Raw genomic sequence first — 27624 nt, 5'->3', positions numbered from 1 at the left:
GTCAGACCAGAGGATATTTCTCCAAAAAGTACCATCTGTGCCCCCATGTGCAGTTGCAAACCGTAGTCTGGATTTTTGATGCCGATATTGGAGCAGTGGCTTCTTCCTGGCTGAGCGGCCTTTCAGGTTATGTCGATAGACGAGTCATTTTTACTGTGGATGTCAACTTTTGTACCTGTCTCCTCCAGCATCTTCACAAGATCCTTTGCTGTTGTTCTGGGATTGATTTGCACTTTTCGCACCAAAGTATGTTCATCTCTAGGAGACAGAACGCGTCTCCTGAGTGGTATGACGGCTGCGTGGTCCTATGGTATTTATACTTGCGTACTATTGTTTGTACAGATGAACATGGTACCTTCAGGCGTTTGTAAATTGCTGCCAAGGAGTAAATTGCTCCCACCTGACTTGTGGAGGTCTATAATTTTTTTCTGAGGTCTTGGCTGAATTATTTTGATTTTCACATGATGTCAAGCAAAGAGGCACTGAGTTTGAAGGTAGGCCTTGAAATACATCCACAGGTACACCTCCAATTGACTCAAATTATGTCAATTAGCCTATCAGAAGCTTCTAAAGTCATGACATAATATTCTGTAATTGTCCAAGCTGTTTAAATGCACATTCAACTTAGTGTATGTAAAGTTCTAACCCAATGGAATTGTGATACAGTGAAATAATCTGTCTGTAAACAATTGTTGGGAAAATGACTTGTCATGCACAAAGTAGATGTCCTAACCGACTTGCCAAAACTATAGTTTGTTAACAAGAAAATTGTGGAGTGGTTGAAAAACGAGTTTTAATGACTCCAACCTAAGTGTTTGTAAACTTTTGGCTTTAACTGTGTATATATAGAAATCGGCCGATTAATCGGTATCTGCTTTTTTTGGTCCGCCAATGATCGGTAACAGTATCGGCATTGAAAATCATAATCAGTCGACCTCTAATACAGACGTTCAATTTAGTTTATTCTGCCTGTTCTTTGGAATTTTCCAAATGTATGAATATTTCCACATTGAACACTGCATGGGGATGAATTACAGCCCCAACATCTGTTTGATGAGTAGGCCTAAGCTCAATGATTCGGATGAAAAGACACTATCTAACTAATGTTTTTGCATATTTTCAGTGTGGAATCTACCTATGTTTAGAAGGTTTATGGCCTAGGCTAAACAATTAATTTGCAAAATTGTAATTACTTCACTACTATGGCCTATTTATTGCCTTACCACCTCATGCCATTTGCACACACTGTATATAAACATGATTTTTTTATATTGTGTTATTGACTGTACGCTTGTTTAACTCTGTGTTGTTGTTTGTGTCGCACTGCTTTGCTTTATCTTGGCCAGGTCACAGTTGTAAATGAGAACTTGTTATCAACTAGCCTACCTGGTTAAATAAAGGTGAAATAAAACAATTAAAAATAATTCTAAATGGCTCTTGTAGTTCACAAAAGTAGCCTAAACGGAAAATAGACGGGATGCAATTATTCCAAAACTGCAGCTCATTGTTGGAGCACATATTTCCCTACTTCAATCAACCAGTCATTTTGTGATGTGTGATGAAACTGTCATCATTTGGCAAGGAATGTAGCTTGTGTATCCCATCAGTTAGATACATTTTTATAGGCATTTATTTCTGTAGGCTTACGGGAGCGTCTGTGCGCACTCAGCAGCACATGTGTGTAGAGGAAGCGGTCAGAACGCAATTGAGTGAGTGAGACAAGGATGGGAAAGAAAATTTAGAGAGATGCCCCACCTCTTTTGACCCTCACCTGTTTAGTAAAAAAAAAATGTTTTGCATGTTATTTTGTCATTATTACATGTCATATATCAGTTTCAAAACAGTGTAAAAAAATACATATTTGTGTTAATAAAGCTGCATACAAACATGGTCTCTTTTTTGTTTTCTTGAGGAAGGCAGCTCCAAAATGCACATGTTTCAGCCTAGCTCAGTGCTTTCTGTGGTAGTGGGGCAGCCAGCGGAAAATACGGAGCGTAGGGGTTTCTAATGTTCTCTAGTTCTGTTACTCATGGGGACACTACGTCACAGCAAAATCGACAGGGAGAGCTCTAAAATTCATGCCCCTTTGGTGCTGCCATAAAGTTACATTAGAAGTGCCCATCCAAGTAGGCTCAAGGTCATTGGCCACAGATAAAATGATGTCAAATCGTGTTATGTCTCACCGTAGCTCCGATTGTACTGATCATGTCAACATCATACTTTCAAAATCTTAGCTAGCAGTCATCATCATGAAATTGGCAATCTACTGGAAAATCCTTTTCAATCTCTGTCATATGAAGAGAAGTTATGAAAATAAATTATAGATAAAACGTATTGGTGCTCATCGGCCATTGGACATAGACATTACACAACAATCTGGAAATTGCAAATTCAACAATGAGGGGTTTGGATGGAATCAGTGGCTAATTGCAAGCATTGCAAAGCAATCATTAGACTGCTAATCAGTGGAGTGGGTGTGTGGACCAAGCTTTAAAGGATAAACATTCAACATTGGCCATGACCTCTGCCTCGTTCAAAACAACTGGAAACTTGAAACTGGGAAATCTCAGACTTCAGTGAGTTCAAGACAACTCGGAACTCTGAAAAATAAAACAAGCTCCGACTGGAAAAATATGTTGGTCATCCAACTGGGAATTCCATGTCGGGAACTCTGGCCTCTTTTTCCGACCTGAAGATCACTGCCGTCATCATGATTTGACCTGTTTGTTTCAGGGTTCCCAGTTGTCTTGAAAGCACCATAAATCCAGAGAATGCCAGACTTTGATGACAAAGTTTGTTGACAAAATTTACCAACAAAGGACCTCTGCGCCTCCTTCCTGTTCAAGTGAATACAGCATAACAAGGTGAGTCAGAAAATGTATTGTATGCTGCTGCATAAATTATGTAATATGCCAGGGAGATAGGTATACTGTAGCTAAGGAAGTCATACTAAGTGTATGTTGTGTAGTAGCCCATGTGCCTCACCCTAATAACTTAGCCTACTGTTCTGACTTGGTGGTGCACATGTGGCCTAAATATTTTTGGGGAGAAATGTCATCATCAAATATTGTAAGAGCTTTCATTGTCTGCTTATATGCCCCATTTATTTATTCTACGGTTCTGACTTGGTGTACAGGGAGAACAATGTAAGAACGGCCCATGTTCTGAATTCTGTCTCTGTACATTTCAAAATCGTTAGTTATAGTTATTGACTCCATCCTAGCTCGCTTATTAATGTCTTAATCAAAATCGTCCTCTTATGCCATAGTTTGTGCATCTCAATTGTCAGTAGAAACCACATTTGTTTAAGCAAGTCAGTCATATCAGCTCTGTGTTTCTAATTAAATGAGGCTGAATTAACTGTTTCGCTGCCAGACAAGGCTCCACTGATAGCCAGTTGTAGCAGTGGTAAGGTGTTGGGACTACTGTTGGGACTCTGCTGTAGGGACAGATTTATATAGGCCCTGACAGTTTGTGGGCACCGTTTGTCACCGTTATAGTGTGGAGGTTTGCCCCACCAAGATTTACATGCTAAAATCGCCACTGAACATGAAACATGAAATCCATTTCCTCTCCAACAACACTCTCCCACTCAGCATTCTACTCGGGTGAAGTTATTGACGGATGTGTTTATTTTATTCCTGTAGCCGACTTTCAAGGTTTCATTTTTCGCAATAAACTTGTTTCAGTGGACCATAGCTTTGGCCTTGGCTGAACAGACAGTACAGTTGGAGGCTAGTGTTTTGAAAAGCATAATTGGCTGAATATATTCCACAAACTGGGCATCAACTCCTTCGAGTTTTCATGCTCTTTAATTTGCATTTTATGTTTCGCACAGTTGCGCAGGTTTATCCCTCTTTAATTTGCTACTGTTGAGTGTACCTCATTTCGTTTCCATAACTGCTTGTCCAACGGCAGTTTAGCAAACCAAACACAGGCTATCGTTCAGTATCCATTCTTCCATACTCTGATTCTCAGCACCCTCATGTAGAGTATTTCTCAAAACTATGATTAGCTTAGCTTGCAGACTCATAACGAGCGAGGGAGGCGTTGATAAGGCAATGATGGTGGAAGTCTCGTTAGGCTCAAATACGTTTTGCATTCGTTAATTAGCGAGCTTCCTAGGGATTAATTCCCTCTCCGTGTCCCATGTGCAGAGCTTGTCGAGATGAGAGGGATTGTTCTATTTGCCGCCTCAGCTTGCCTCTCAGGATCACCAGTCACCGCCATGCTGGCACATATCCGTCATCCCAGGGCCGCTACGCGACTCCCTCCCTCGCTCTCAGCACTGCTAATAGCAGCGGATTACTGAAGACTGAAGATGAAAAGGCTTTCATTCCCCACAGAGACGTGTGTGTGTGTGCGTGTGCGTGTGCGTGTGTGTGTGTGTGTGCGCGTGCGTGCGTGTGTGTGTGTGTGTGTGTGTGTGTGTGCGCGTGCATGGCTGACTTGGTTATCCTGTTGTACTGAAACTGCTGTGCTGGGATACAGACAGGAGATAAGTAGAGGTCTTTTCTTTCAGCATCCCCTTCCCACACCTCATTAGCCGACAAGGCTTCCAGGTTGACATCAAAGGTGCAGCCATCTCACACAAAAAAAATGCATCCCGATTTCCAATGATTTTTATAGTCTAAATTTAGATTCTAATACCGCTGCTGAATTGACGCCAGCCGTCATTTCATGACTGTTTTCAGAAGTGGATGATAATAGGATTTTTCACTTTCGATAATCACCCTGTAGCTCTGTTTTTCTCAAATCTTTGGTGGCTGTTTGAAGTTGCGGGATGCATCGCTCAACTGCTTAAAGCCAGACTGTCTGTCTGTCTGCCTGGTAGCTTTGAATTGAGCCACCAGTTTCAGGACCTTTTGAAGTCTTTAGAACAGAAAGCTGCAGTTGTTTTTGTTTTTTTTTGCCAACGTTAAGTAGCCCATTGGGGGAACATTACGATTCTTGACAAAAAGTCGGAAATAGTTTTTCACACTTCATTAAAAAGTCTCCTCTTGATGTTCCCTCGGTCTAGTGGATGAGTCTGGCTGGGAACTGGAACTGGGTGCATTCTGAAAAATGGCCAACTAATTAATTCATGACACTGTCGTGACAGGATCCATTTGTTACCTGGCCTTCAAACGTTTGGCCGGGTTGGTGTCTCTTTACCTTATCTCTGCGGGTCACAGCACTTGCCAGTGCAATTTAAGATTAGGAGAAAGGGATAGAAAATAAGTCGTTCCTCTTTGGGGGCATGTGAGGTTAGGCATGTCCTTTTGTGAACCCGAAAAGGCAGTTTTCGGGTCTCTTCTTTGACCTGTATCCTCATCCCCCTTGTGCTCGGGTTCCTTGTGAGCTGAGCCCATTTATGTGGCAGATATGAGATAATTAGCCAGTCATGTGAGGCAACGCTACTACTCTTACTGGAACAAAGGCTCTGTAAACTGGGAAGAAATAATTGACCTTTTGGTCCACTTTATTTATTCTGTTTCTCACATTTGGCCCGCTTTGTAGTTTGTTGCACACTAAGTTCTTAGGCCAACTCATTATTACAGAAAGGTATTCCTAAAGCTCCTTTGAACAAACCAAACTCATCACCTTGATCGTGCTTGTGTGAAGGGCAGTTCTTTTGAACAAACTGAATAAAAGTGAGAGCAAAAGGTCCTGGCTATAATGTCTTGGTTAGTTGGTCCAATACAATAGACCATAATTCCTTTGAAATCCATAGAAAGTTCACCACTAGCAGGGAAGTTTTTTGTTGTGCTCAAATCATTTCTCACACTCCGCGACTCACTTGGAAACTTTCTTATGACACCTGGCCCTTGGCTGAGCTTTAAAAATATACTGCATAGAGCTGAGCTATGGCACAAATTAGCCTAAACCCTGCTGTTACCTCTGAGTTTGAATGCGAGTCCATGCTGCGCTCGTTCACATGGAAACATGACATCTACTAATTCCCAATATTCTCCTATCATATTCTGTGAGTGCACCATGTTTAATCACCTCATCGATCTCAATAAGTACATTAGTGACATCATTTCAGTTAATGATCACCCGCCATCCTCCAATGATCAGTCTGTATTGATTGATGATTAGTCATATTAGATCATCTACCCTATGGAGTTTGTTAACTACTGAGTGTAGCCACTTGCAGAGGATGAGGTGATTCAGCTAGACACATTTTTTAAATATTGTTTCTTATTTAACCTTTATTTAATCAGGTAGGCCAGTTGAGAACATTATTAAAAATCCTAAATTACTTGGAATGATCATTTCGAAATATTCCTACAGATCTAGCCTACCTATACAAGTGCACACACCATTTCCAGTTCTCTGCTGCCAATGACTGAAACTTACATCTCCCTCTCTAACTTTAAGCATCAGCTGTCAGAGCAGCTTACCGTTCACTGTACCTGTACACTGCCCATCTGTAAATAGCACACCCAACTACCTCATCCCCATATTGTTATTTATTTATTTTTTGCTCTTTTGCACCCCAGTATCTCTACTTGTACATCATCATCTGCACATCTATCACTCCAGTGTTAATGCTAAATTGTAATTATTTTGCCTCTGTGGCCTATTTATTGCCTTACCTCCCTAATCTAACTGCATTTGCACACAATGTACATATATTTTTATATTGTGTTATTGACTGTACGTGTGTTTATCCCATGTGTAACTCTCTGTTGTCGCTGAAATGCGAAAACAACAACAAAATGTTGTTGTAATGATGTTGTAGGGGGAAAATCCAGTAATTCTTTATATCCAAATCCATTATAGCCCTTTTTTCAAGTCGTATAGCAACAATTGTGCAAACACAAACGATTTGGTTGGAATCTGGTTGGATGGGGAGAGAGAGGGAACAGAGAAATGGCGGTTGGGGCAAAGAAAGAAAGAGGTGGTTAATTTTCTGTAAAGTCAGAAAAGGAAAGCATACAGTTGCCTCTATAATATGTGGAAAAAAATGTGAGGGAGCAAGTGAAGATATTGCTTGTAAAGGCTTTACATATAAAAGACGTCTAGTATATATCTTTCCTTTATAAATTATATCTTCTCTGAGTACGGTTACATGCACACAATAATGTGAGTATTGTGGATAGTCAGATTAATAGAATAGTTTGTTTAAAATGTTTACATGCTTTGCAAGAAGAATTATATTCCTAATAATCCTGTTTACCTGGATACATCTGAAATCAGGCTACGTGATGGCACTTTGATAAATGCAGAAAATCACCACTCAAAATAAATGTTCTACCACGTTATTTTTTTTGAAGAATATTTGATTCTTCTCAAAGTTTGTAAACTATACTGAACAAAAATATCAATGCAACATTTAAGGTGTTGGTCCCATGTTTCATGAGCTGAAATAAAAGATCCCAGAAATGTTCCATGCGCACAAAAAGCTTATTTCTCTCAAATTTTGTGCACAAATTTGTTTACATCCCTGTTGGTGAGCATCCTTTGCCAAGATAATCCATCCACCTGACAGGTGTGGTATATCAAGAAGCGGATTAAGCAGCATGAGCATTACCTTGTGCTGGCCACTCAAACATTTGTCAACAAATTTTGTCACACAACAGAATGCTACAGATGTCCACATTTTTGAGGGAGCATGCAATTGGCTTGCTGACTGCAGGAATGTCCACAAGAGCTGTTGCCAGATAATTTGATGTTAATTTCTCTGCCATAAACCGCCTTCAACGTCGTTTTAGAGAATTTGGCAGTAGGTCCAACCGGTCTCACAACCACGTGTAGCCACGCCAGCCCAGGACCTCCACACCCAGCTTTTTCACCTGCGAGATCATCTGAGACCAGCCACCCGGGCAACTGATAAAACTATAGGTTTGCACAACCGAAGAATTTCTGCACAAACGTCAGAGCAAAACCAAGCTATGAGGTCGAAGGAATTGTCCGTAGAGCTCAGAGACAGGATTGTGTCTAGGCATAGATCTGGGGAAGGGTACCAAAACATTTCTGCAGCACTGAATGTCCCCCAAGAACACAGTGGCCTCCATCATCCTTAACTGGAAGAAATTTGGAACCACAGACTCTTCCTAGACCTGGCCGCCCGGCGAAACTGAGCAAACTGTGGAGAAGGGCCTTGGTCAGGGTGGTGAGAAGCAAGATTGTCTGGTTCGATGAATTCAAGATTAAACTCTTTGGCCAGAATGCCAAGCGTCACGTCTGGAGGAAACCTGGCACCATCCCTACGGTGAAGCAAGGTGGGGGCAGCATCATGCCTTGGGGATGTTTTCATCGGCAGGGACTGGGAGACTAGTCAGAATCGAGAGAAAGATGAACGGAGCAGAGTACAGAGAGATCCTTGATGAAAAACTGCTCCAGAGCGCTCAGAACCTCAGACTGGGTTGAAGGTTCACATTCCAACAGGACATCTACCCTAAGCACACAGCCAAGACAGCACAGGACTGACTTCTGGACAAGTCTCTGAATGTCCTTGAGTGACCCAGCCAGAGCCCGGACTTGAACCCGATCAAAAATCTCTGGAGAGACCTGAAAATAGCTGTGCAGCGACGCTCCCCATCCAACCTGAAAGAGCTTGAGAGGATCTGCAGAGAAGAATGGGAGAAACTCCCCAAATACAGGTGTGCCAAGCGTGTAGCATCAGATTTGATGCTGTTAATTGTTGCCAAAGATGCTTCAACAAAGTATTGAGTAAAGGGTCTGCATTCTTATGTAATGTGATATCTTTTTCTTTCTAAATGTGCAAATAAATGTTAGGTGTGTAGATTGATGAGGAACATTTTTTATTGAATCCATCTTAGAATAAGGCAGTAACGTAACAAATTGTGGAAAAAGTCAATGGGTCTAAATACTTTCTGAATGCACTGTAAATGTCACGTGTAAACATAGCCCTAGACTTCTATAGATGCATTTAAAAGCATATGTCAGGCCAAATCTATATATGGGTCGAATTACCCTTACCTTGAGTTGTGTCTGAAGCCCCTGGTGTCAGGCCACAGCCAGGAGTTAGCATATTAGGAGTTCCTGGGCTGGCGTGGTCTGCGATTGTGAGGTCGGTTGGACGTTCTGCCAAATTCTCTAAAACGACGTTAGAGGCAGCTAATGGTCGAGAAATGACTTTTATTGTCCCCAACACAAGGTGCACCTGTGTAATGGTCATGCTGTTCAATCAGCTTCTTGGTATGCCACATCTGTCAGGTGGATGGATTATCTAGGCAATGGAGACATGCTCACTAACAGGGATGTCAACAAATTTGTGCACAAAATGTGAGAGAAAAAAGCTTGTTGTGCATATGGAACATTTCTGGGATCTTTTATTTCAGCTCATGAAACATGGGACCAACATTTTACACTTTAATCTGGAACTTTGTATTCATGTAGTCGTACCGCCACATATTTTTCTGTTCTATGCTGTAAAATGTACAATAAAGTTTTATTGTATTCCATTGGGCACTCACAGATTGATTACCAGAGCTGTGAACAAACTCAACAGTGGCTTAATTGAACTATCAGAGCATTGGAATATTCGCTTAATACTGCAAAAATAGTTGTTTTAAGTGTTTTTGAAGAAGTTTGGGCTTGTAGTGCAGCATTTGCTAACATAATTTTGGCTGTTTACATTCATGAATTTTGACGAAGTTGGAAGGACAAAAGCAGAACTCTGCACAGCATCCACGCTCCAAACTAATTTGCAGCTCCGTGTGATGGTTTCTCTGGAGCTCAGTGTGATGGTTTCTCTAGAATACACAAGGTTGCTAACTCGCCGCCGTGGCAGAAGTAACTAATGGATTCTTGTGGATTCTGTCAGCATGGCCTTCAGACAACTCAGGTAAGGGTAATTTGAATCAAATATAAATTTGACCTGATCTATCCCTTTAAGTGACATTTGAGCTGCTGTCAGGGTGATGGTGACAGAAGGGTGTTGTAAACACCTGAATTATTTAGGTTGGGAGGACAAAAGCAGAACTCTGCACAGCGCCCACTCTCCAAACTCATTTGCAGCTGAGTGAGATGGTTTCTCTGGAGCTCAGTGTGGTGGTTGTGTCGCCACTGGAATACCTAGGTCAACCTGACCTATCAAAGTACAAAATGTTACTGTCAGTCACCAAACAAGGGATCACTACTTAACATGCAGTCAGCTCCTCACAGGTCTAGGAACAGTGGGTGAATAGAGCAACTGGAAGGGCACAACAACAGGAACAGCACTAGCACCTTTGCAAAGGTCTGAGAACAGTGGGAGAGTGTCAGTGAGCTTAGAATAACAGCAGCAGCAGCACCTTTTCACAGGTCTAGGAACAGTGGGAGAGCATTGTGGAGGGAACAACAAAGGCCATCCCGAGGCATAAGTGGCATAAGCGACCGCTTAGGTTCCCACACTTTTTTGGGGGGAGGGGAACACAGTCATGGTCTCAACTTACTTTTGAGATTTAGAATAGTAGAATACACAAGGTGCAGTTTATAAATTTGGTTGTGCATAAACAGTTTATCTCTTGTAATGTCAGTCACTGATAGTCACTCAATTTGCCCATGTCAGCTAAGATTTTTTGGATTGGTAAGTTAGTCTAGACAGCTATCTAAACGTGTACTAATCGTGGTCTCAATTATCGACTGGTCATGTAGGGCACGTGCCCAGGAGCCCTGACCTCCAGGGGGCCCCCATTCATTTGATTTGTCACTCTCTCTCAGATAGCATAACATGGCTTAAAGTCGTGGCAAAATGTGTAGAATTGCAGGGAATGAACTCTAAAACATTTTTGTCACGGCACTGTCAAGAGTTGGGCCACTAAAATGATTTCCTGCAAGGTGGAGGGGATGGGGGCAACAATTGTTCACTTAAGGCCCCAAAAGCGTAGGGCTTGCCCTGGGGAACAACAACGTAGAAATAGAATTAACAACAGCAACAGCAGTAGCTTTTCAAAGGTCTGAGATCAGTAGCACAGGTATCGGGGGGGAAGGAAAGTTGGGAACACTGTCTGGGTTTGTAATTGGAGGGCAACCGGCGGGGGGAGTGACGGTGTCATCAGATCCACTCCAGGAATTTGGCAAACGTGGCGTGTCTGCAGCCGACTGTGATGCCAAATAAACGGCCGCTGCTTTCATTTGCATGGCCCGGTGTGTATAGCGATTAGAGAGTTAGAGAGAGAGAGACTGTCATCTCATTATCAGATCCCGGAGATGAGTCAGTCATGGAGAGACGGGGTGACCGTTGACCTTGTCTGCACCCACACACACACACCCACTCACTGTCACTTACCCACACACATTTTGATCCACAGTGAAGTATAAGTACCAAGGACCCGTGAGTCAGTCACCAATATATTTGTCTGTCATGAAAATCAATACGTCTTTACACACATACAAACCCATCGCACACAATCTGTTGACCTGCGGCTTACAAACGAAAACACACAAACGCAGACAGCCAAACCTGCACAGGCCCGTGAGGTCAGATGGAAGAAGGCAGATCTGCTGGTGTATCATTGTTCAGCTGTGCGCCGTCCAAAAACATCCTTCCTGCGCCTGAGAGCCTTGGCAACAGCAGCCTTGATGTGTGTGTGAGTGAAAGAGAGAAAGAGAGAAATTGATATGTGAGATGAATACAAGAGAGAAGTAGAAACATACAAGGAGAGAAGCCAAGAATTATTGAGAAAGCAAGCAGGGGACTTATAAAGGTGAAAGAAAGAATGGGATATAGAGAAAAGGAAAGTGAAAAAGAGATTACGTGAATATAATCATGACCTTCACTGGGACAATGGACAGAAAACAGGAATTTCCTCTCTTCTGCTCTTTCCTGCCCTGGTTATTTCTGTCCTTGACCTATGAGGATTCACACGTACACACAGACACACACACACACACATTTAATACTCTTCAAAGCAACAGATCAAGATTAAACCCAGCAGTACGTGTGTATAGCCTACTTTAAATAGTATCACACTTATATTCTAATGTGAAAGGAAATAAAAAAATATCCTTCTCTTTCTAAATCAGAGAGCAGGGTTAAAAGAGGAGGTTTTTGCCCTTTGAACCAAACCAAAGCCTTCAGATAAACTGAATGAACATTAATGAAGAAGGTTCATCTAAGAGTAATATATTAACCGTGTATTATTTAATTATGTCAAGGCAGTTCTGTAAAAAGCCATTTTGAATTCCACCAGTGTTTTTAAGTGCTTTTTAATGAACTCAATATCATCCCTGGCCACCGTTGGCTAGACCAACTAGCTCTTGGGGCGTGCGTGTGTGTGCGTGTGTGTGTGTGTGTGTGTGTGCGTGTGTGTGTGTGTGTGCGTGTGTGCATGCATCGACATGAGACACTCCATGGCCAGTTTGATTAATGACTTGGTGGAAAACAGGCTCTGTGGCATCATAACAACAACAATTAAAAAAGCTATTTCCCAGAAGCCTTGTGTGTGTCCCAGCGACAGTGAGAGAATGGTGGAGTTGTTTTTTATCTTCTCCAGAGTAAATGGAGAATGAAAGAGGGAGAGAGAGAGAGAGAGAGACTAGAGAGGAACAGAGGTTTGGAAAAAACATTTGAAGGAAAAGTTTTTTTGTAATAGAGGGTTTGAAGGAACGATTGAGAAAATACAACCTAGAGAGTTTAATGGTGTGGCTGAAAGTGATCAAAGAGATTAGGTGTCCTTGGAGAGAGAACATGAGGGATGGATTGAAAGAGAGATAGGAAAAAGAGGTTGTGAGAAAGAGGCGTGTCCGTAGAGATTGCAGAAACAAACTTAAGAATGACGGCTTCTGTCAAAAACACCCTTGTGCTAAAGAGAATTGTCAGTTTGTCTTAGTGGAGGTTTCTGAATGTTTTATATCGAGAACTAACATTCAGGTTTTTTTGCTCTCGAGGTGCCGCTGAACATCGAACGGTAAACCTGAGAAAATGGCTCTCTGAAAGCCTGTTGTGACAGTCCAAATGTCCAAATCTGCTTTTTACCAGTTATGCTTCTGCTTTCATGTCACCCTGCCATTTTGTGTCAGACAGACAAGCTGAATTATCTCTTACTGTGGGTGCGGATCGAGGTCCTCACTCATTGGCTCTATGGGTGATTGTGTGGTTGGTGTGGAAACTGGAGGTCTTTCATCTACCTGTCAGTCACACGGAACACTTCATTACGTCATGATGGGGGTGATGATGAAATGTATGAGCCGTTTTCCATGCCTGGAGAAAAGCAGTTACGCTTTGCTCATTTGTTTTGTTCTCCGTCTGCCTTCCAGTCAGTTTAAGTTCAGTTAAAGAGAGTGTATCTGTCATCATTTGTTAGCAATTTCTCATTCGGAATGGAGAAAATGTGGCTTATATGCAGGCTAGCATAATGAGTTTTAGATATCTCGCTTCGAACAAGATTAGTATCAGATGCACATACAGTTGAAGTCGGAAGTTTACATACACCTTTTACACACACAAGTTTACACACACATTTAAACTCAGTTTTTCACAATTCCTGACATTTAATCCTAGTAACAAATTCCCTGTTTTAGGTCAGTTAGGATCATCACTTTATTTTAAGAATGTGAAATGTCAGAATAATAGTAGAGAGAATCATTTATTTCAGCTTTGATTTCTTTCATCACATTCCCAGTGGGTCAGAAGTGTACATACACTCAATTAGTTTTTGGTAGCATTGCCTTTAAATTGTTTAACTCGGGTCAAACATTTGAGGTAGCCTTCCACAAGCTTCCCACAATAATTTTGGCTCATTCCTCCTGATGGTGTAACTGAGTCAGGTTTGTAGGCCTCCTTGCTCGCACACTTTTTTAGTTCTGCAAAACACATTTTCTATAGGATTGATGTCATGCCTTTGTGATGGCCACTCCAATACCTTGACTTTGTTGTTCTTAAGCCATTTTGCCATTTTACTTTGGAAGTATGCTTGGGGTCATTGTCTATTTGGAAGACCCATTTGTGATCAAGCTTTAACTTGACTGATGTCTTGAGATGTTGCTTCAATATATCCACATAATTTTCCTACCTCACGATTCCATCTATTTTGTGAAGTGCACCAGTCCCTCCTTCAGCAAAGCACCCCCACAACATGATGCTGCCACCCCCGTGCTTCACGGATGGAATTGTGTTTTTTGGCTTGCAAGCCTCCCTATTTTTTCCTCCAAACATAATGATGGTCATTATGGCCAAACAGTTCTATTTTTGTTTCATCAGACCAGAGGATATTTCTCCAAAAAGTAGGATCTTTGTCCACATGTGCAGTTGCAAACCGTAGTCTCTTTTTTTATGGCGGTTGTGGAGCAGTGGCTTCTTCCTTGCTGAGTGGCCTTTCAGGTTACGTCGTTATAGGACTCGTTTTACTGTGGATATAGTTATTTTGTACCTGTTTCCTCCAGCATCTTCACAAGGCCCTTTGCTGTTGTTCTGGGATTGATTTGCACCTTTCACACCAAAGTACATTCATCTCTAGGAGATGGTCCCATGATGTTTATACTTGTGTACTATTGTTTGTACAGATGAACGTGTTACCTTCAGGCGTTTTTAAATTGCTCTCAGGGATGAACCAGACTTGATTTGATTTTCCCATGATGTCAAGCAAAGAGGCACTGAGTTTGAAGGTAGGCCTTGAAATACATCCACAGGTACACCTCCAATTGACTCAAATGATGTCAATTAGCCAGAAGCTAATCAGAAGCTTCTAAAGCCATGACATAATTTTCTGGAATTTTCCAAGCTGTTTAAAGGCACAGTCAACTTAGTGTATGTAAACTTCTGACCCACTGGAATTGTGATACAGTGAATTATAAGTGAAATAATCTGTCTGTCAACAATTGTTGGAAAAATGACTTGTGTCATGCACAAAGTAGATGTCCTAACCGACTTGCCAAAACTATAGTTTGTTAACAAGAAATTTGTGGAGTGGTTGAAAAACTAGTTTTAATCACTCCAACCTAAGTGTATGTAGACTTCAGTTGTACATGGACAGTGGACATACACCGCACACACAGACACACTCATATTGTGCTCCACACAACCACACATTCCAAGTAGCCTAGATCACTCGCTCATGCATTTATAACTTTGTTTTATATGCTGCTCAGTAAGTGGTTAGCAAATAGATCTGAGCTATTTGGCAGAATGGCCAATTCAGACATTGATTAGCTCAGAGGAGAGAAGAAAAACAAGATTTCCCACCCAAAATTAGGGTCGATAATTGATTAAGCGCCTTCCAGCGAGTACTTTGAAGCTATTTACATCAGCGACAAACATGCAGAAAAGCTCTCTGATGTCTCTTGGGGAATTTTTGTCACAAACAGCAGGGGACAATGCTCTTTCCCATAATGCATTTGGATTATTTCTCTGCAACACCACCGCCAGCCTCCTCCTTCTGTCGCTCATCTCCACCATTGGCCTAATTATAGTCATGAATTAAGCATTGTTCTGCGAACGGAAAGGAGAAACCTTTTCAGGGAGTGACGCTCACCACTTCTTAAATGTCACCGTCTCTCCCCCCCTGCAGTAGTTGGGCCGGGCTGTACCGTAGGGACATATCCTGTCCCATTTACGCCACTCTCAGTCCTTACTGTCGGGCTGCACAAACTTTGTTCGATTTTATGGGGACGCACAAACTTAGTTTGATTTTATGGGGGCACTTAATATTATGTTGACATTAATGTGACATTTTACATGGTTTGGAGTGTCCAGTTTAGTTGTGCCTCACTTACATGGGAGCATTGGACTCAATGAAACAAATCAACAGCCAAAGGTGTTTTATGAACTTTTCATTTGTTACCAGGCAGATAATAGTCTAGTTGTTTATACAATGAGTTATTACAGTAGATGCTCCATTTTTTGGGGGTATCCCGCAGCAATAAGGGCATTGTAATGTATAGTTGCTCTGGATGCATTCGTTTTTGTTTTTCTTCAGATTTATTAGCTCTCTGATGGTCGTTTTCCATTTCTGTCATTTAGCAGACACCCTTATCCAGAGCGACTTACAGTAGTGATACCAACCCACAACCCTGGCGCTGCAAGGGCCATGGTCTACCAATGGAGCCACACAGGGCCATGATTCACGGCCTAATGTTCTCTCTTTCTCTTTTATTCTCCTTTCTTCTAGAAAGTTTTCTCCAAAGGCCAGTTTTGAGAGTGGACAGTGATGATGTCCATGCAAAGTAAGTATTTTGTTAAAGACTCGCTGGCTTCGTTTAATCTGCCAAGAATCATTCTTGATGAACCAAAGTTTGGAGCACTGTGTTGCTGTACCCTAGAAACACACTAGCAACCGTCCACTCAGTGTCCCTTCAGAGTGGCTGAGCATAAGTATAGTGTCTGAATATGGTGCAGAGGGAGACAACAGACCACTGGCTGTCAGTCAATCAATCACACTATTTTTATAGCCTGTTTTACATATCCACTGTGTCACAAGGTTAATCCAGGGTGGAGGATGGTGAAAAGGGATATGTCACTCTTCCAACCCGTCTCCCCTCTCTCTCTCTCTTTCTTTTTCTCTCTCTCTCTCTCTCTCTCTCTCTCTCTCTCTCTCTCTCTCTCTCTTCTCTCGCTCTCTCTTTCTCTCTCGCTCTCTCTCTCTCCCTCTCTCTCTTTGTCTCTCGCTCTCTCCCCATCTCTCTCTTCTCTCGCTCTCTCCCCATCTCTCTCTTCTCTCGCTCTCTCCCCATCTCTCTCTTTTCTCGCTCTCTCCCCATCTCTCTCTCTCCCTCTCTCTCTCTCTTCTCTGTCTTTCTTTCGCTCTCTCTCTCTTCTCTCTCTCCCTCTCTCTCCTCACAGTGAACGAGGCAGAGGGGTCAGTGAAGGTGGCCGAGTGGCAGCAGACGTACTATGCCCACGACTCCGGCATCCAATCAGGCGCCACCACCATGCGAGATGATGAGGGCACAGAGTACAGCGCAAAGAAGTATGCCGTCACCACCACCTTGGTGGAAAACCCTACAGGTATAAGTTATCTCTCTCTCTCGCTCTCTCCCTTTCTCTCATAGTCCCACTTCCCACTCTCTCTTCCTGTCCCTCCCTTTCTCTCTCATTCCAATTTTCCATCTTGCTCTACTTCTCTTTCAGTCTCTCTACATCTCTCTGTCTGTCTGTACAAATAGGTCAACACTTACTCATTCAATGTCATAATCATGCTGTGATTCACTCACTCGCTCATACGCCATCACATACGTACACAGGCCAGTTTGCACTGTCCTCATGTCTTAAAATAGGCATGATTCTTCTTCTGAAACCTCACTGACTAGGAACTCACTGACTAGGGGCTAGAACAACTTTCAAACTATCACTAGTATCTATGGATGTATCTATCACATATCCAATGATCTCCCCCTCCTCCTCCCTTTCTCCACCCTCTTTCATCCCTCTCTCCCACCAGAGATGGAGGCCCAGTACACCCTGACACGGGCCCAGCGAGTGAGAGCGGCCATGTTCCCAGAGACCCTGGTGGAGGGCGAGGCGGTGCTGTCCACTCAGACTGACCCGGGTCAGCAGACCAACGTCCAGCGGCTTGCTGAGCCCTCGCAGCTCCTCAAGACCGCCATCGTCCACCTCATTAACTACCAGGATGACGCCGAGCTGGCCACTCGCGCCGTGCCCGAACTCACCAAGCTGCTGGCCGATGATGATGCGGTAACTAACCTCTAAGAGTTAACAAAAAAAACTGAACTTTGTTATAAATCCAATTTTCACAAAGCCCAGCTGTTAACACATGAATGCATTAAAACAACACTATTTCCAATGTGCTCCTATTTAAAAAAAAAACAAAAAAATAAAACATTCTGATCCTTCAGTATTAATCAGTATTAATAAATTAGTGATGCAGCTAATCAAATAGAAGAGATGGTCTTTGATTTCTAGATTAAAGACATTGCAATGGATGACCTTGTCCCTCAACCGCCTCATGCTGCCTGGTGGGAGCAATCTTTGATAAAACTCTAGTGCACTGTTTAAACAAATAGGCTGATTTGGAAATGATTCAGCCAGTGACTATTGTAAGATAAATGTGTGTACTATGTGTATCTAATGTACAGTGTCTTCAGAAATGATTCACACCCCTTTACTTAAAATTCATTAAATTACCTTTTCTTTTGTCACTACACAAAATACCCCCCAAAATGTCAAAGAGGAATTATGTTTTTAGAAATATATATATTTTTTTAAGGAAAAGCTGAAATATCTTCAGTCATTAAGTATTCAACCACTTTGCTGTAGCGAGCGTATATAAGGAGTAAAAGGTTGCTTAACAAGTCACATAAATTGCATGGACTCTGTGTGCAATAATAGTGTTTATCATGATTTTTGAATGACTACCACATCTCTGTCCCGACATACACATACAATTATGTGTAAGGTCCCTCAGTGGAGCAGTGAATTTCACAGATTCAGCCACAGTGGCAAGGGAAACGCAGACGTTGAATATCTGTTTGAGCATGGTGGAGTTTTTAATTACACTTTGGATGGTGTATCAATATACTCAGTCACTACCAAGATAACAGGCGTCCTTCCTAGGGCTGTGGCGGTCATGAAATGTGTCAGCCCGTTACTGTCATGCAAAGGACTGCCGGTCTCATGGTAATTTCCCATTAATTAACATTAACAGGCTTAGCATCGCCAGGCCTCGACGCGTTCAAGCTGCTGATGCGCGCCTTTGAAACATCTACAATTAACAAGCGCTTAATACATCTATTTAAAATACACCATCACAACGCATCCATTATTTATTTTAGTCCGTTCTAAATAAACATTATGATATGAAGAAAATGTATTTCAGAAAAACAGAATATGAGTTGGCCTACTGTAGGACTATGTTATTCTAATTGTGTGGTGTTTGTGTGTGTGTGTTGCAAATGTATTTATTGCACTTGACGCATGTCTACTGTGTCTTCCTGTCCTTGGGTCCACACACATCGCAGCGCTTCTTCTTGTTGCTCCCGGCTGCAATCTAGAAGGATGATAACACTTAGTTCAAGAATTGTACTAACATCTTACTCACTCAATCACATACATTATATAGTTACAGCAGGCCAAGGTAAGAGAGTCAGACGCACACAAATGCAACAACATCACTCACACTTACTTCTGGTATTGGAGTTGTTGGTTCTGTGGGTCGGGCGGATGGGGCATCAGCATCCTTCACCTGAATCTTCATCATGATGGCTGCAGAATCTGGGGTCCTTTGGGATATGGTGCCTCCTCTGGATTTGAGGTCTTACCAATGCCTTGCCCAGCTCCTCAAGAAAGAGCTGTCTCCTCTGGAGCTTCCCTCTGGTCCAATCTGGGTTCAACGCCACCTGGATGGCAAACGCGTTGTACACTGAGAAGTCCAGGATGTTGAAGAATATCACAAGTGGCCAGCGTAGGGTTCTTCTTTTGCAGCTGTAGCCAGTCACCATCTTGTCTAAATTGTCCACCCCTCCTTTTGTGGCATTGTAATCAATTATGATTTGATGTTAGAAGGTGAATTCACCAATTTGTAAGTCGCTCTGGATAAGAGCGTCTGCTAAATGACTTAAATGTAAATGTAAATTTGCGTTTTTGTTTTATGTTCCTGGCCACCGATTCTCCCATCCCTATGCAGCGTACTCATGAGTTATCGCATGTGATGATGTGGGCACGGAGTCCCTGTGTCACGTCCAGGACAACCCGCATCTCTTGGTTCTTCTCAGGGGCTCCTCCACCTGGCTTCCCCGTACACACTTGCAAGTTCCACTCATATGATGAAGCAGCATCACAGGCAGCCCAGATCTTGATTCCATATTTTGTGGGTTTAGACCGTATGTACTGCCTGAAAGGGGCAGCGGCCCCTAAATGGCATGACCGGCTCATCAACAGTAACATTGGGCCCAGGGTTGTAAAATAGGGGAAGGTGGTCCACCCACTTGTCCCACACTGACCTGATAGCAGCTAGCTTGTCTCTCTGCACTGACCTGACTTCAGCTAGCTTGTCTCTCTACACTGAACTGATAGCAGCTCGCTTGTCTCTCTGCACTGACCTGACTGCAGCTATCTTGTCTCTCTGCACTGACCTGACTGCAGCTAGCTTGTCTCTCTGCACTGACCTGACTGCAGCTAGCTTGTCTCTCTGGACTGACCTGACTGCAGATAGCTTGTCTCTCTGGACTGACCTGACTGCAGATAGCTTGTCTTTCTGCACTGACCTGACTGCAGCTAGCTTGTCTCTCTGCACTGACCTGACTGCAGCTAGCTTGTCTCTCTGCACTGACCTGACTGCAGATAGCTTGTCTCTCTGCACTGACCTGACTGCAGCTAGCTTGTCTCTCTGCACTGACCTGACTGCAGCTAGCTTGTCTCTCTGCACTGACCTGACTGCAGCTAGCTTGTCTCTCTGCACTGACCTGACTGCAGATAGCTTGTCTTTCTGCACTGACCTGATTGCAGCTAGCTTGTCTCTCTGCACTGACCTGACTGCAGATAGCTTGTCTTTCTGCACTGACCTGACTGCAGATAGCTTGTCTCTCTGCACTGACCTGATTGCAGCTAGCTTGTCTCTCTGCACTGACCTGACTGCAGCTAGCTTGTCTCTCTGCACTGACCTGACTGCAGATAGCTTGTCTTTCTGCACTGACCTGACTGCAGCTAGCTTGTCTCTCTACACTGACCTGACTGCAGATAGCTTGTCTTTCTGCACTGACCTGACTGCAGATAGCTTGTCTCTCTGCACTGACCTGATTGCAGCTAGCTTGTCTCTCTGCACTGACCTGACTGCAGCTAGCTTGTCTCTCTGCACTGACCTGACTGCAGATAGCTTGTCTTTCTGCACTGACCTGACTGACTTGTCTCTCTGCACTGACCTGATTGCAGCTAGCTTGTCTCTCTGCACTGACCTGACTGCAGCTAGCTTGTCTCTCTGCACTGACCTGACTGCAGATAGCTTGTCTCTCTGCACTGACCTGACTGCAGCTAGCTTGTCTCTCTACACTGACCTGACTGCAGATAGCTTGTCTTTCTGCACTGACCTGACTGCAGATAGCTTGTCTCTCTGCACTGACCTGATTGCAGCTAGCTTGTCTCTCTGCACTGACCTGACTGCAGCTAGCTTGTCTCTCTGCACTGACCTGACTGCAGATAGCTTGTCTCTCTGCACTGACCTGACTGCAGCTAGCTTGTCTCTCTGCACTGACCTGACTGCAGATAGCTTGTCTTTCCGCACTGACCTGATTGCAGCTAGCTGGTCTCTCTGCACTGACCTGATTGCAGCTAGCTGGTCTCTCTGCACGGACCTGATTGCAGCTAGCTTGTCTCTCTGCCACCGAGCTGGTCAGGTGTCTCGATTATCGAAGCTGATCATCCTGGAAATAATGGGACATTGTTGCACAGGAAAGTTCTCTGCCAGTTTCTGCATCCACACAGGGATTCTGTTTGATTCCCCATTAGATCTGAAAACACCAGCAAGGATAAGAACCTCAAAGAATGCATGTAAATGAGTTGGTTCATCTCCTTCCACCAAAAACACGCCTTCCCTCCAAATTAGGGCAGTCCAGAATGATTTTCTACATGGTGTCTGGGATGAACAGTTCAAAAGAAGACTATGTTCTGCACATGAGTTACTGCATCTGCATCGACCTTGGTTGCATCCTTATCACATTGGCAGCCATGCGGGTGGCTCGTTCCTTGGGCAAGAAGACCATTCAATTTCTTTTCTACATCCATATTTCTCCGCCTGCAAGCTGCTGATGAGCTGGTTGCTGACGGGCTGGTCCTGGGGCTGACTGAGGGTCAATCTCATCCTCTTCTTCCAACTCACTGTCAGACTCCGAATTAACAGAGACATGTTCCTAATATTCTGAAAATAAGTCATCTTTCAACGTGGAAGACATTTCTTCCCACTAGCTTCTCTCTCTGCAAAACAAATGGCTAAGGCCCTCTGAGCAGAGATTATTTTTGCCATACTGATTGATTGTGTTGATGAGCCACACATGCAAAGCTATTTATTTGTTGTGTCCCTCCCCCAATTTGCACTTGGCTGGGGTAGAGTGTGGGAAAATGCTGAATTTTGTACAATGTATCAAAAGATAATGTATTGTAATAACATTGTGCAGGTACCCACAAGACATTGTGTAGTTTAACACACTACAAAGGGTAAAGAGTGCAAGAAAAGCGGGAGACGGGGAGAGAGACAGACAGGTTCTTGGTGCTATGTTGAAACAGCAGGCTCAGGGAGGAGGAAGACCGAGTGAAGGCACACAGCAAAACTTTTTGTTTAAATTTGACTTGTTTTCACCTACAAACACACTTTTACACACTTTATTTACCCTCGGGTCCAGTGGACCCGAACACCACATATATAATATACATTTGATGCACAGTGTGCACTCAATGAAAATGTGTTCTTTTAAGTAAACATTGAAAATGGGTCAACAGACCTGAACACCACACAAGGGTTAATATGAGCAGCTGTGAAATAAATCTAAAAACACTTGTTTCATTCCACGCGTCAACCACTGTTTGAGGAGCATGCTATCGCTGCCTGACAGGAGATATTGTGCCCAAACTCTATATGCCATGGGCTTTCAAACCTTGTTCCTGCAGCTACCCTGTGCTTAATTTGGGAAACCAAGTTAAATCAAATCAAAGTTTATTTGTCACGTGTGCCGATTAAAACAGGTGTAAACCTTAGTGAAATGCTTACTTACAGGCTCTAACCAATGGTGCCAAAAAAAGGTGTGTGTGTGTGTGTGTGTGTGTGTGTTGTAGGTAAGTAAAGAAATAAAACCTGTTAGCCAGGCTTATTGAGGTAGTATGTACATGTAGGTATAGTTAAAGTGACTAAGCATATAAGATAAACAGAGCGTAGCAGCAGCGTAAAAGAGGGGTTGGAGGGCACACAATGTAAATAGTTCGGGTAACCATTGGTTACCTGTTCAGGAGTCTTATGGCTTGGGGGTAAAAACTGTTGAGAATCCTTTTTGTCCTAGACTTGGCACTCTGGTACCGCTTGCCATGCGGTAGTAGAGAGAACAGTCTATGACTGGGGTGGCTGGGGTCTTTGACAATTTTTAGGGCCTTCCTCTGACACCGCCTGGTGTAGAGGTCCTGGATGGCAGGCAGCTTTGCCCCAGTGATGTACTTGTAACGGTTCTCGTCTGTCGAAGGAAGAGAAGCGGACCAAAATGCAGCGTGGTGGTTATTCATGTTCTTTAATAAATGACTCGACATGAAATAACTAAACAAAACAATAAACGAACGTGAAAACCTATACAGCCTATCTGGTGAACATAAACACAGAGACAGGAACAATCACCCACGAAATACTCAAAGAATATGGCTGCCTAAATATGGTTCCCAATCAGAGACAACGATAAAAACCTGCCTCTGATTGAGAACCACTCCAGACAGCCATAGACTTTGCTAGATAACCCCACTAAGCCACACACCCAACACCCCACAAAACCCCAAGACAAAACACACCACAAATAAACCCATGTCACACCCTGGCCTGACCAAATAAATAAAGACAAACACAATATATTTCGACCAGGGTGTGACAGAACCCCCCCCTAAGGTGCGGACTCCCGGACGCACATCAAAACAATAGGGGAGGGTCCGGGTGTGCGTCTGTCCATGGTGGCGGCTCCGGCGCAGGACGTGGACCCCACTCTATCAATGTCTTAGTCCCTCCTCCTCGCGTCCTTGGATAGTCCACCCTCGCCGCCGACCATGGCCTACCCAGAACCCCACTGGACTGAGGGGCAGCTCGGGACTGAGGGGAAGCTCGGGACTGAGGGGAAGCTCGGGACTGAGGGGAAGCTCAGTACTGATGGGAAGCTCAGTACTGATGGGAAGCTCAGTACTGATGGGAAGCTCAGCACTGAGAGGAAGCCCAGCACTGAGAGGAAGCCCAGCACTGAGAGGAAGCCCAGCACTGAGAGGAAGCTCAGGCAGGTAGTTGGATCCGGCAGATCCTGGCTGGCCGGTGGTTCTGGCAGATCCTGGCTGACTGGCAGATCTGGAAGATCCTGGCTGACTGGCGGATCTGGAAGAGTCTGGCTGACTGGCAGATCTGGAAGAGTCTGGTTGACTGGCAGATCTGGAAGAGTCTGGCTGACTGGCGGATCCTGGCAGACTGACGGCTCTGGCTGCTCCATGCTGACTGGCAGCTCTGGCTGCTCCATGCTGACTGGCGGCTCTGGCTGCTCCATGCTGACTGGCAGCTCTAGCTGCTCCATGCAGACTGGCAGCTCCTTGCAGACTGGCAGCTCCTTGCAGACTGACAGCTCCTTGCAGACTGGCAGCTCCTTGCAGACTGGCAGCTCCATGCAGACTGGCAGCTCTGGCTGCTCCATGCAGACTGGCAGCTCTGGCTGCTCCATGCAGACTGACAGCTCTGGCTGCTCCATGCAGACTGGCAGCTCTGGCTGCGCTAAACAGGCAGGAGACTCCGGCAGCGCTGTAGAGGCGGAAGGCTCTGGCAGCGCTAAACAGGCGGGAGACTACAGCAGCGCAGGAGAGGAGGAACACTCTGGCTGCGCTGAACAGGCGGGAGACTCCGGCAGCGCTGTAGAGCAGGAAGGCACTGGCAGCACTGAACAGGCGGGAGACTCCGGCAGCGCAGGAGAGGAGGAAGGCTCCGGCAGCGCTGGAGAGGCGAGGCGCACTGTAGGCCTGATGCGTGGTGCTGGCACTGGTGGTACTGGGCCGAGGACACGCACAGGAAGCCTGGTGCGGGGAGCTGCCACCGGAGGGCTGGTGTGTGGAGGTGGCACAGGATGGGCTAGACCGTGAAGGCGTACTGGAGATTTTGAGAGTAGTGCTGGCACAGGACGTGTAAGGCTAGGAAGGTGCACAGGAGGCCTTGTGCGTGAAGCTGGTACCATCTTCACCAGCCGACTAACATGCACCTCAGGACGAGTATGGAGCGCTGACCCAGGTGCCATCAAATCCCCGACACGCTCCGTCGGGCGAATTCCATGCAAAAAGCACCAACACAGCAACTCCCTCATTTCTCTCTCCTCCAATTTCCCCATTAACTCCTTCACAGTCTCTGCTTCGCTCACCTCCAACACCAGCTCTGGTTCTGGTCTCCTCCTTGGCTCCTCATGATAAACAGGGAGAGTTGGCTCAGGTCTGACTCCTGACTCTGCCACACTCTCCCTGAGCCACCCCCCAAGAAATGTTTGGGGCTGACTCTCGGGCTTCCTAGCCAACCGTGTTCCCTCGTATCGCCGGCTCCTCTATCCGGCTGCCTCTGCTCTCCCAAGTGCCTCCACCTGTTCCCATGGGAGGCGATCTCTTCCAGCCAGTATCTCCTCCCAAGTGTAACAACCCTTGCCATCCAAAACGTCTTCCCATGTCCATTCCTCCTTTCGCTGCTCCTGCTGCCGCTGCCTGTCACCACGCCGCTTGGTCCTGTTGTGGTGGGTGATTCTGTAACGGTTCTCGTCTGTCGAAGGAAGAGAAGCCGACCAAAATGCAGCGTGGTGGTTATTCATGTTCTTTAATAAATGACTCGACATGAAATACCTAAACAAAACAATAAACGAACGTGAAAACCTATACAGCCTATCTGGTGAACATAAACACAGAGACAGGAACAATCACCCACGAAATACTCAAAGAATATGGCTGCCTAAATATTGTTCCCAATCAGAGACAACGATAAACACCTGCCTCTGATTGAGAACCACTCCAGACAGCCATAGACTTTGCTAGATAGCCACACACCCAACACCCCACAAAACCCCAAGACAAATCACACCACAAATAAACCTATGTCACACCCTGGCCTGACCAAATAAATAAAGACAAACACAATATATTTCGACCAGGGCGTGACAGTACCATACGCACTACCCTCTGAAGTGCCTTGTGGACAGAGGCCGAGCAATTGCCGTACCAGGCAGTAATGCAACCGGTCAGGATGCTCTCGATGTTGCAGCTGTAGAACCTTTTGAGGATCTCAGGACCCATGCAAAATCTTTTTAGTTTCCTGAGGGGAAATAGGCTTTGTCGTGCCCTCTTCACGACTGTCTTGGTGTGTTTGGACCAATCTAGTTTGTTGTTGATGTGGACACCAATGAATTTGAAGCGCTCAACCTGCTCCACTACAGCCCCGTCGATGAGAATGTGGACGTGCTCAGTGTTTAGTCCCAGGATCCTTAGCTTGGTGATGAGCTTTGAGGGTACTATAGTGTTGAACGCTGAGCTGAAGTCAATGAACAGCATTCTCACATAGGTGTTCCTTTTGTCCAGGTGGGAAAGGGCAGTGTGGAGTGCAATAGAGATTGCATCATCTGTGGATCTGTTTGGTCGGTTTTCAAATTGGAGTGGGTCTAGAGTTTCTGGGATAATGGTGTTGATGTGAGCCATTACCAGCCTTTTAAAGCCCTTCATGGCTACGGACATGAGTGCTACTGGTCTGTAGTCATTTAGGGAGGTTGCCTTTGTGTTCTTGGGCACAGGGACTATGGTGGTCTGCTTGAAGCATGTTGGTATTACAGACTCAATCAGAGATGTGTTGAAAATGTCAGTGAAGACACCTGCCAGTTGGTCAGCACATGCCCGGAGCACACGTCCTGGTAATCCGTCAGGCCCCGCAGCCTTCTGTATGTTGACCTGTTTAAAGGTCTTACTCCCGTCTGCTATGGAGAGCGTGATCACACAGTCGTCCGGAGCAGCTGATGCTCTCATGCATGCCTCAGTGTTGCTTGCCTCTAAGCGAGCATAGAGCATAGGGAACATCAATAGTGGTGTCCTTTTGCAACAAAACAACTGTTGACAGCCCGTCTGCGTGCCCAAGAAAGGATAAAGGAGAGAGAGGAGGAGATGGAATTGCTTGGTGGTGAGATATTCTGTATAGCTGAAGGTAATGTGACACTCAATTAATATGAAGATATTTGTAAAAAATCCCTAATCCCTAGGCTATTCCAAATCAAATCCAAATTCACTAATTGTAGGCTAACTGTAAGCCGCCCTGCACAAACAATGAACCAACAGCGTCACCTAGGCCTGGCTATATGTTCTCTCCCAGACTCGTGGATATACATTTTGGAGCGTAACGTAAGGTCCATCCAGTATGAATAATAATACAGTCCACACTCAAAGGCGATTACACAAATGTATTTACCAGAACAATTATGTACCAAGATATCTTAAATCAGTGTTTCTTATGTTTTTCTGCCATGTGTAATATGCTCTAGGCTGTGTGTTGTATAACGGCACAATCATCATTTTAATTGAGTTTTTTTTCTGGCTTGGGCTGGTAAGCCTATGCAGAAGCTTTAATATGCGTGAGTGTTTCGAATGAATCATCACCTTAGAAAGGCTGTCCAGTTCGTCGTGTTAGGCTTTGAAACAGCATCCACAACAACCATGTTAACACTGTTTCAACCTGCTGTTGAACTTCTTTCTTCAAATTAATCATCACAGTGAGGTGAGTTTTAAAGTATGATTGGCCAACTGTTGATAAGATGATAAGTGTTTGATGTGTTTTTCGAAGCATTTTCATGGATGTCAGAGCGGTTCGGGGGAAAATAGAGGCCTGTGTACCAGGCCATTAGGACCTGATGGTAGTTAAGCAAATTGGGTACTACCAAAGCATGTCCAGAGGGCATAAAATTAGATTATTGTGACTCAACAGTCAACTGTAATTTTACTGTGGTCACGACTCATGACTGCCTGTGTGGCGGTAACATGGTCCCTGCAACAGCCCAAGTCCACTCAGGGATTTC

At 44.4% G+C, this 27624-nt stretch overlaps 1 protein-coding gene across 4 annotated transcripts in view; it reads left to right on the top strand.

Annotated features, from left to right (window-relative positions):
* Positions 1-27624, top strand: part of LOC135553974 (junction plakoglobin-like) — a 76777-nt gene that overhangs the window by 31182 nt on the left and 17971 nt on the right. For 2 of the 4 annotated variants that reach the window (XM_064985950.1, XM_064985949.1), the window contains 4 exons: positions 2734-2864; positions 16044-16098; positions 16715-16879; positions 17313-17566. In XM_064985950.1, the coding sequence (XP_064842022.1) occupies positions 16083-16098; positions 16715-16879; positions 17313-17566 (435 nt within the window). In that variant the 5' untranslated portion in view covers positions 2734-2864; positions 16044-16082. The remainder of the gene's footprint in view (positions 1-2733; positions 2865-16043; positions 16099-16714; positions 16880-17312; positions 17567-27624) is intronic. The other 2 variants (XM_064985947.1, XM_064985948.1) reach the window with 1 other exon arrangement.

The sequence above is a fragment of the Oncorhynchus masou genome, chromosome 14 (genome assembly GCF_036934945.1).
Source record: "Oncorhynchus masou masou isolate Uvic2021 chromosome 14, UVic_Omas_1.1, whole genome shotgun sequence".
Classification (NCBI taxonomy): Eukaryota; Metazoa; Chordata; class Actinopteri; order Salmoniformes; family Salmonidae; genus Oncorhynchus; species Oncorhynchus masou.
This window is presented reverse-complemented; position numbering and strand designations above follow the sequence as displayed.